Source organism: Zingiber officinale, unplaced genomic scaffold (assembly GCF_018446385.1).
Source record: "Zingiber officinale cultivar Zhangliang unplaced genomic scaffold, Zo_v1.1 ctg216, whole genome shotgun sequence".
NCBI lineage: Eukaryota > Viridiplantae > Streptophyta > Magnoliopsida > Zingiberales > Zingiberaceae > Zingiber > Zingiber officinale.
This window is the reverse complement of record NW_024589895.1, coordinates 17,788-27,724: the sequence shown is the minus strand read 5'-3', so window position 1 is coordinate 27,724 and position 9,937 is coordinate 17,788. Positions and strand designations below refer to the sequence as shown.

Sequence of the window (9,937 nt, the reverse complement as noted above, 5' to 3'; positions counted from 1 at the left end):
GACCTAAACTCTTTGCTTTCCCCGCCGTTAATAGGGCAGTTCCCTTCCTTGGTCGCCCGAGATTCCACTACGGAGGTGTTACTTGTTAGGGTTCCATTTCAATGTCTCCGTGGATCTGTTAGTTGATTTCTTCATTTGTCTTATTTGTTTATAATTTTCCTGGATTTTTGTTTCTGGCTCCTAATTTCCTGTGAATCTACCTTCATCTCATTTTGCAAACTCCTGGATTTTTTCATTTCGCCGGTTGATATGGTTGCTCGAACAGGAATGTAGGTTGATTCCTCTCGGCGGCGGCGACGACATGGCTGAAGGGAGTGATGCGAGGGCGTGGGAGGAGCTGATCCCCGATGCCCTGGGCCTCATCTTCCGCAACCTCCCTCTCCATGAGATCCTCACCGTTATTCCTAGGGTCTGCAAATCGTGGTCGCGGGTAGTGTTGGGCCCCTACTGCTGGCAGGAAATCGACATCGACGAGTGGATCCAGCACTGCAAGCCAGAGCAACTCGATAAAATGCTTCACATGCTCATAGATCGCAGCTGTGGCTCCTTCCGCAGGCTCAGTGTTTCCGGCCTCCATACCGAGTCCATGTTCACCTTAATTGCATACCAGTATGTAGATCTCATCTCATCTCATTCAAGCTGATTAATACCCTTGAATTTAATAGCTTGCATCTGCTTAATGCATGGAGATAGCTTCGTTAAATGATGACTTAATTAGTATGCTTGTCGCTGTCATTCTCAATTATACAAATTGTTGATAAACAAACCAAGCTCGTGGTACAAAATGACAAAAGTTCTCATGAAGTTGTGCTTTATCTGGAGTCTTCCCTGTATCACCATGCAGAGTAACAGGGAGACGAACTGTTGGTAACAGTCTTCCCTGTATCTGGAGCATTTTATCGAGTGTTTCCGGCCTCCATACCGAGTCCATGTTCACCTTAATTGCATACCAGTATGTAGATCTCATCTCATCTCATTCAAGCTGATTAATACCCTTGAATTTAATAGCTTGCATCTGCTTAATGCATGGAGATAGCTTCGTTAAATGATGACTTAATTAGTATGCTTGTCGCTGTCATTCTCAATTATACAAATTGTTGATAAACAAACCAAGCTCGTGGTACAAAATGACAAAAGTTCTCATGAAGTTGTGCTTTATCTGGAGTCTTCCCTGTATCACCATGCAGAGTAACAGGGAGACGAACTGTTGGTAACAGTCGCCAGTGAAAATATTGAGTTTCTGGTCGCCTTCGTTTTGGAAATTTCATCTTTTTAATGAAGGTCTATTTTAGATTTTTCTTTGCCAACTACATACATCATGGTACCTTCCTGTAGGAGTAACAACTAGAGGTGCAAAGGATAATCCACTTTTTATGCTTCCCTCGTACTATTTTTTTTTTTTTTTTAAAGTTTGTTGATAAATTCCTCTCGCCAATTACCACACTGTAACTTACCATTCTAGATGACATCTCTCTGGTAAATTTGTTCTTTGTTTTGTTTGGAGGATAACACATTCATTCCTTGTTAGTAGGTCAATTTGAGTTTGGTGAGAACTTAGTCCTCTAAAAGATTTGGGTGAACTTTTGTTTCGATGACTGATCGTCACTATTGCTGTTCTTCTATCTGTCTAGTGCTGGTTCCCTTCAGAGGTTGGAGCTTCCAAGAAGTGAAATGAACGATGCCATTGTCAAACTTGTTGCACCAAGATTGTGCAATTTGACTTACTTGGATGTCAGCTACTGCTCAAAGATAGGTGCTTGTGCGATTGAAGCGTTTGGATCTCTCTCTTTCCGATCCCGACCACTACGCCCTCATCGCTTCCAATTCCTTCGTCAAGGTAAAAGCATCGCACTCTTGGTTCCGGTTCCTTCAGTGATGCGGCTGTGGAGCTGGGCCGTGAACTGGTACTCCCTCCCTCGAAGACGAATTAACTTCTACAACTTCACCTTCAATCAAGACATCATGAAACAAATATGCTGATTATTTCATGTGTTTGTAGGTGAAGAAGAGAATCGATTTAGTTTATGGAGGTGGAAGCGTGGGATTAATGGGGCTGATTTCTCAGACAGTTTATGATGGTGGATGCCATGTTCTTTGGTACTACTTACTTTTTTGTTTTTCGTCTTCTTTTCTTCTCTTGCGCTGTTGTTAGAAGAAAATTCTAATTTGGCGTGCGCAGGGTGATTCCTAAAGCTCTTGTTCCAATTGAGGTATGGTTTTTAGCCTTCTTTCTCCCATCTTTTGTCCATAGACTATGTTTAATCTGCTATTCCTTCATGAATATATGCTTTCAAATGACTTAACTTGTTGAACTTTGTTGTTTCTTTTGTATTTTAGAGTAAGTTTTTCCAGAAGGCCTTTCAACAGTAAATGAATTTTGTGATCAGTTCATGAGTATATAAGCCTCTTTAGATGTACTTTTGCATCTATCTATATGTATATATATAATGGTAGGAACAAATAAAAAAAAAACTCGAGTAGGATTTCATTGTGTAGAAAATTATGCTAAGTTAATTTACAGGTTTCATTTTATCAAAGGAATGATAATTTGTGGTATTTTCTATCCTGTTTTTGTTTCAGATTTCAGGGGAAACAGTAGGTGAGGTAAAGGTAGTTTCTAATATGCATGAGAGAAAAGCTGTGATGGCTGGACAAGCTGATGCATTCATTGCACTTCCTGGTAAGTGTTAAATAATTTCTCTTGTCATGTTTGCTTTTCTAAGATCTACCTAGTTCCCGAAAATAATTCGCAATGTTATTGTAGGAGGATATGGAACAATGGAAGAGGTGATGGAGATGATAACATGGTCACAACTTGGAATTCATAATAAACCAGTGAGTTTGCATCTTTTTCACAAAACTTCTGGAAAATGTCTGTTCATGTAAACATTTCTTCCTTTTTTGACACAGGTTGGTTTGTTAAATGTTGATGGCTACTACAATTCCTTGCTCGAACTATTTGACAATGGTGTGAGAGAAGGTTTTATTAAGCCGACTTCTAGGCACATCGTTATTTCTTCTCCGAATGCAACTGAATTGCTTGCGAAAATGGAGGTTAGTTGTCTACTTGTCTCTATAATCTCAACCTTATTTTGTGGATGCGACTATAGTCACATTTTCCATCTGGTATTGAACAAAAACCATTATCTATTGGATATATGCTTGGTCGAGATTTAAACTCTTCACTGAAAATCTAACAGATGTTGTGAAGTGATACTTGAATGCAAAAGTTGACATCTATCAAAATTAAACATTGAAAAAACTATGGAGCATAAGCTTAGATGCTTTCCCCTACTAAGAAAAAGTTAATTTATTTTCTAAAATTTTGATTGCGAAACTTGAACTTGTCCATTGTTTCGAGTTGCAGCTATACACTCCCTTGCACCAAGAGGTTGTTCCGAGGCAGAGCTGGGAGGTTGTGAATTTATGACTATATCTAGGGATCAAATTCATTTGCTGTTGTTTTCAATAAGTGTCAGTATCACATATTATTCTTTCCTTCAGTCTGTTTTTGGGGAACCTCATGGCTCTAAAAGTTTTTCATCAAGAATTGCAATCCCTTGTGACATTCTCAGTAAATGCAATATCAGTGTCTTATTATTATTGCAAGAAATGATCAAAATTTGTTTCTCCATTTGATCTTGTCCTCATGGAAAGGGTGTTCTAAATTGGATAAAACTATGATGCTTTTGGAAAAGCAGTCTATAAAGCAACAGTGGATGTGTAAACATGTTTCCCTTCTAACTTTTGATGATCTGAAGAGTTAAAATTGAACAGCTCTACTGGAGACTACATCTTAAAAACTAAAACAAGAAAGAAATATTGCAACTAATTTAACAGTAGAAGGTTCATCATTGTTGATAGTGTATGTTTTTCTAATGCAAGTCTGCGTAAATTATAATTTGATTAAATTATGAATAATGAACAAAAGGTTTTGGGTCAGGGGAGATGACAAGTTGCTGTTTTTTAGTTAGTGAATGGTTAGATGGAAGCAAGTGGGATATTATTGTAAAACCATGCACTAAACTGGTGAGGGATGCTCTACTTGTTAGTTAATGAATGCTTCAGGTTTAGGTACTTATTTGAAACAATTAACAACTGGTGCTCTACTCCAGTTAATTCATGGCTGGACAACAGAGTTTTGTCCAGCCAAAAAAACTATAATCAATAATCAACTAATTATTAGTTTAGTCTCATTAATTATTGCATGTTATTTTAAGGACGCTTACCAATTAAAATTGCCAACTGCTGGCTGAATTGGTATTCTTCAACAATGAAGCATTACTTTTTATTATTGCACTATCATAATAAAAACAACTCGTTAAGAAAAAAAGCAATAATAATAGGGCAATATTTGTGAGGTCTTTTGAACATTGTTATTTAGTATGAGCATTTGTCTAATAAAAAAGTATGATATAACTAACAAGATATAATATTTGTGGATATTTAAAAAGACTGATTAAGAAATAGTTACCTTAATCGCAGTGAACTCAGTGGGGTCGAATATTTGGATCAGGCCTATAAGCAGCATTAGATAATCACTATCTGCATACATCATCATTGAACGAATCTGTAACGTCCAATGGGTGTGTATGTTTTGAAATATTCATTCCTTGGTATACCCGAACTATCATATCACCTTCACAAGTATGGAAAATACACTTGCTAGATTTAAATAATGGTTTATCGCATTCCAAGTATGAAAAAAAATGTGTTTACTATTATTCTCTTCTATTAATCTCTTGGAGGTTGGAAGAAGATTATTCCTTGTGGAGTTCTTGGCCCTTAGTCCTACATCGAGTTACATTGAATGGACCCAAAAGGAAGCTCTAACTTGCTGTTTTGGGTGCTGAACTAAGGAGGCAGCTGCCTTCTTGCCGCATTCCTTGCTGCTGTGGTTGGTAGCAGAAATCACAGAAAATAGGGGGCTTAGTGCAGGATATTTAGGATACCAAGATGGCATCAAAGGTAGTACAATAAATAGTATATCTCTTCATCAGAGGTAGCTTTGTTCTTCTATGCTTCCTTCACTGGATTTGTTGTGTAGTCATATTTCTTTATTTAACCATTATCATGCCTAGTAAGTTGTTGTATGATGCTATCGGTTCTTATCAATCTGTACACTAGAATTAGAAGGAGAAAATTATCTATGTTATATTCTAAGCAGCATATACTAAGTGTCATATATGAAAGTTTTAGATTCTATGTTATATTCGTTATCTTCCACAGTAGCCTTTAAAAACTCAGTATTCTATTTTATTTGATACATGTACACATTTGTTTTAGTTATTTGACATATGGTGGATTTATGTGTTTTTACAGTTTACAAATCTCAAGTACTCCAGAGTTGAAATTGATGAAGTGCGGTTCGAGTGGGCTGAATGCATGCTAGATTACATTTGAAGTGCGGTTCTACCTTGATGTGTTAAAAGAATGTTCTACATTGATTTTGATATCTATTAGCTAGCTTTTGATGTAAAAAGAATGTTTGGGTATTTTATGGATACTCTTGTAAAAAGATTATTTATATAATTTGTGAATATTTGTGTATTTTATGGATATTGTTGAATGAAGAATATTTGTATAATTTGTGAATATTTGTGTATTTTTTTTATTATTGTCGGTTTTTCATTGTTTCGGAAATAAAATTTGTGTTGTTAAAAAATATACATATTACATCGGTTTTCCACCGCTGCAAGACCGGTGTTATTAACTAATATTACATCGGTCATTTACCGCTGCCAAAACTGGTGTTATTAACATACAATATTACATCGGTTTTACACCGTTGATGAAACGGTGTCGTTAAGTGATACTACACCGGTTAATAACCGATTCGAAGACCAGTGTCGTTAAGTGATACTACACCGGTTTTAACCCGATGTCTAAAATGACAGACTTTTAACATCGGCTTCATAGACATCGGTCGAAAATGAAATAGACACCGGTGGGAAACCGATGTCTATGAGGGTTTTTGTTGTAGTGAAGGGGTGCTAGAGGAATCAGGCTCAGTGGCTCTTCTCTTAATCCTACCAACATAAATTGTCACGTTCCTAGGTAGTCCCTGGCAGAGAAAATTTTGGTAGCATCTTCCCTGTATGAGTGACAATCTGAAATTTCCTACAATGCCCTCAGGGCCACATATTCATCGGCCAACACGGTCGGAACAATAACAGTATAAATATAACAAACATCCACGCAATTTATAATGAAAATTACACATAAGCACAGATACGAAAAACATCGCAAAAACTCCTACTCAACTACACCCATAAAGCACAAAACCGATATCCTACTCAACTACACTCATAAACCACAAAATCGATATCATCCAAATATAAATCCATCGATAACAAAACATACAAGATCCAAATGTCAAGCTATAAGTCTGAAAAGCAAAGTCTAACACAATAAGTAAAACTCAAACTGTGCAAACTCGTCGTGACGCGCAATGGTGGGGGACTAGCAATTGGAACTCCTCCGGACAGCCTCAACTTGAAAAGAATAATAACAGGGCGTGAGTCCAACACTCAGCGAATACCTAGTTGACATGCATAGTAAACTATAACAAATAGCCATAACTATGCGTACAGTCTCCTGATAAAACATATAGAAAATGCATAATCGAAAGATAAGGAGTAACTGTACTAACCCGAACCTGGGTATAAGGGTATCAAGGCCTTCAAACCCAAAGTATCATAAAACCTATATGCATGTCAAACAATGCATCCATCCAATATACAATATATAAAATGCAACAACCACAAGAAATAAATACAAATAATGCATATGATGCCAATAACATGTCCTGGACACCCCTACTGCCAGTCAGCCATCTCACACACGATGGTGAGACCGAGTGGGTAGGGTTGTGACAACCGTGCACTCTATCGTCACTGCTCCTGATGAGTGACCGAGTGGACGGGATGCTGTCGGAATACACCTATCCTCCTACCTCAAACATAGAGAGGGAGCGCAATGCTCTCATCTCTCGGTACGCGATAACGGGGAGGGATCCCTGTCGGCTACCACGCTGCGTCACACTACCCATGAGCGGACCAACGGAGCCAAACAGAGCAACCTGCTACACACACCCTGCCTGAATAAAAACCACTAACCCATGAGTGGTTGTGTGTGCAGATCCATGTAACTGGCGATGCGCTCAACAATAATGGAGCTGTCAACCGCTCAGCATGCAATCATGCAAGATGGTGCATGTCACTAAGCCAGGAAATATCCCAATCCTATCCCTCTCCAACAATGTGTACCAAAATATGAGGATCAAATAGTATAATCTGGGTACACATGTCAAGTAGGGTATCTAACCAGTCCAGTATATCATAGAGCATGACATGTCACTACCTCTATAACATAAAAGTAATAAACAATACATGCACGGAAGTAAATAGTGACATGCCAATGCAGATATAATCATAATTATTACTACTTGTTAAGATCTACTAAACATATCAACAAGATGTATCAAAATAGATAGGTCAAGGTACCCGCCTCCAATAGAAGGTCCAATCTAGTCAAATCCAAAGTCGAGACGCCCGTCTCGAATCAGAGTCCTGCGCCAAACAATATACAAATATTTTATTTATCTAAATTCATAAGAACAGCTAAATAAAATCCCTAGGACTAATTTAGGGTAAAACCCTACACACATAAAATCAATTGGTCAACTAGGGTTAGTTTCCTTAACCCTAGTCAACCCACTATACAATTTGATTTAAGACTAAACTTAAATCAACTTGAACTCTCCCAATATAAACCTAATCAATCTACACAAGTATCAATTATCTAACTACAACACGTAGCCAAATTTTCTATAACATACCTCAAACCCACATCCCTATTGATTGCTGGAACAGGGGTGCTAGTTGGAATTTCTGCCTAAACCAAGAAACACCACTGGAACCAAGATCACCTTTAACAGATCCACACTGGATGGGATCAAGAGAAGAGATCAAGTAGTGAATCACAAATCAAGCAATATACCTAGAGCCTACCTTACTCCAAGACCTCCACAGCTTCAAGAAAGGAGAAAGTAGTGATCGGCAACAGGAAGAATCTACAGAATAGAACCTCACTCTTCTTCTCCATTCCCGTGACCTTCCAGATCCGGCTAGGGCAAAGATGTGTCGTCGCGATGACTGATCGGAGCCGAGGAAATGGAACCAGGGCACAACGTGGCTAGAGGCTGGGGCAGAGACGCTGTGCGGGTTGCGACGCCGTTGGGGAGAAGCGGTGTCGGCTGTGGCAACCGAGGGAGACGCGAGAGGGAATGGGAGGCAGCGGCGCTAGGGCACAGGGGAGGCCGACGGCCCTTCCGTGCGGCGGCGATGCTGTGTAGAGGCGCTTGGCGTCGCAGGCAGCAGTGGCATCGCTTGGGTAAATTCTTCGTGAGGGCAGAGGGTGAGGGAGAGGGATCGGAAGGAGGAAAGAACTCGAAGCTTCCTTTGGCTGGCCATTTTTTAGGCGAGGGGAGGAGCGGATTCGACGCAGCGGCGGCGGCGGTTTGGGAAAGAAAGGAAATGGCAGCGGAGCAGGGGCGCGAGTCGGGGGAAGAAACAGCGAAAATGAGGAAAAGAAACGGAAATAGAAAAATAAAAAGAATAATTAGAAAACAAAACTTTTCCTCGGTAAAATGGGGTAGCCAAAACAGGCTTTCCCGGGGTCCAGTTTTTATCCCCGCAACCTAAGCCATACGAGCTCTAAAAAAATTTCCGAAAAAATTCTAAAAATTCTAGAAAATTCCCTTATTATTATTCGCTCATTTTCGGTATTTTACATTCTCCCCCACTAACAAAAATTTGGTCCCCAAATTTCATTATCTACCATCAGCAAACACTAACAATAGGTAAAAGAGTATAAATGCCGAACGGTAAATTAAATCACATACCTCAAGGGAAAAGATGGGGGTATCGAGCTCAGATCGTATCCTCGAGCTCCCAGGTATCCTCCTCGTCAAAATGATGCTGCCATCAGACTTTCACCAGTTGGATAGTCTTGTTCCGCAACTGACGCTCCTTCTGATCCAGAATCCGTATTGGAACCTCCTCGTAGGTGGCGTCAGTTTGAAGGGGAACAGGGATATCTGTCAGCACATGTGTCGGGTCGGGTATGTATCTCCTCAGTAAATATACGTGGAATACGTTGTGGACGCCTGCCAGGGACGGTGGTAGTGTCAGACGATAGGCTACTGCTCCAATCCTCTCCAGGATCTGGAAAGGGCCAATGTATCGCGGAGCTAGCTTACCTCTGAGGCGAAATCTCATCAACCCTTTTGTGAGTGAAACTCGCAGAAATACATAGTCGCCAGTAGAGAACTCCAGGGGTCTGCGTCTTCGATCTACATAACACTTCTGGTGGTCCTGTGCCTCTGACATCCTCCGTCTGATAGTACGGACCAACTCTGCCTCCTGCTGAGCTCTATGAGGTCCCAACAGCTGGGCCTCCCCAACCTCATCCCAGAGGGTGGGTGTCTGACAAGGCCTACCATACAACACTTCAAACGGTGCCATCTGGATAGCTGAATGAAAGCTATTGTTGTAGGCGAACTCTACCAATGGCAAATGGTCCTCCCAACTGCCTCCGAAATCCAATACATAAGCCTCAGCAAATCCTCTAGAGTCTGAATGGTCCGCTCTGACTGTCCATCTGTCTGTGGATGGAAAGCTGTACTGAAACGGAGCTGAGTGCCCAAAGCCTGCTGCAGAATTTTCCAGAATCGAGATGTGAGCCGGGTGTCTCTATCCGAAATAATAGTCAAAGGGACACCAAGTAATCTGATGATCTCCCGGCAATACAGATCTGCCAATCAATCCAGGGAATCAGTCTTCCGGATAGCTAAAAAGTGCGCGGATTTGGTTAATCGATCAACAACTACCCAAATCGCGTCATGGCCTCATCGTGTCCTAGGTGAACCCACCAC

The 9,937-nt window shown here is 40.3% G+C and overlaps 1 protein-coding gene across 1 annotated transcript; it reads left to right on the top strand.

The window, feature by feature from the left end:
• Positions 1-301: 301 nt before the first annotated feature.
• On the top strand, positions 302-3,444 carry LOC122036813 (cytokinin riboside 5'-monophosphate phosphoribohydrolase LOG8-like). Its single transcript, XM_042596236.1, has 10 exons — positions 302-609; positions 845-952; positions 1,632-1,772; positions 1,874-1,904; positions 2,000-2,097; positions 2,180-2,210; positions 2,581-2,680; positions 2,765-2,835; positions 2,911-3,054; positions 3,368-3,444. Exons 1-10 carry the CDS (start codon positions 302-304, stop codon positions 3,428-3,430), a joined length of 1,095 nt encoding a protein of 364 aa, XP_042452170.1. The 3' UTR covers positions 3,431-3,444.
• Positions 3,445-9,937: the final 6,493 nt, after the last annotated feature.

Bases quoted from the DNA above. Each gene is read 5' to 3' on its own strand.
- LOC122036813 (XM_042596236.1), top strand. From the start codon at position 302: ATGGCTGAAGGGAGTGATGCGAGGGCGTGGGAGGAGCTGATCCCCGAT. The intron at 2,211-2,580 runs GTATGGTTTTTA...TTTTTGTTTCAG, and splicing joins AAGCTCTTGTTCCAATTGAG to ATTTCAGGGGAAACAGTAGG. The intron at 2,836-2,910 runs GTGAGTTTGCAT...TTTTTGACACAG, and splicing joins TTGGAATTCATAATAAACCA to GTTGGTTTGTTAAATGTTGA.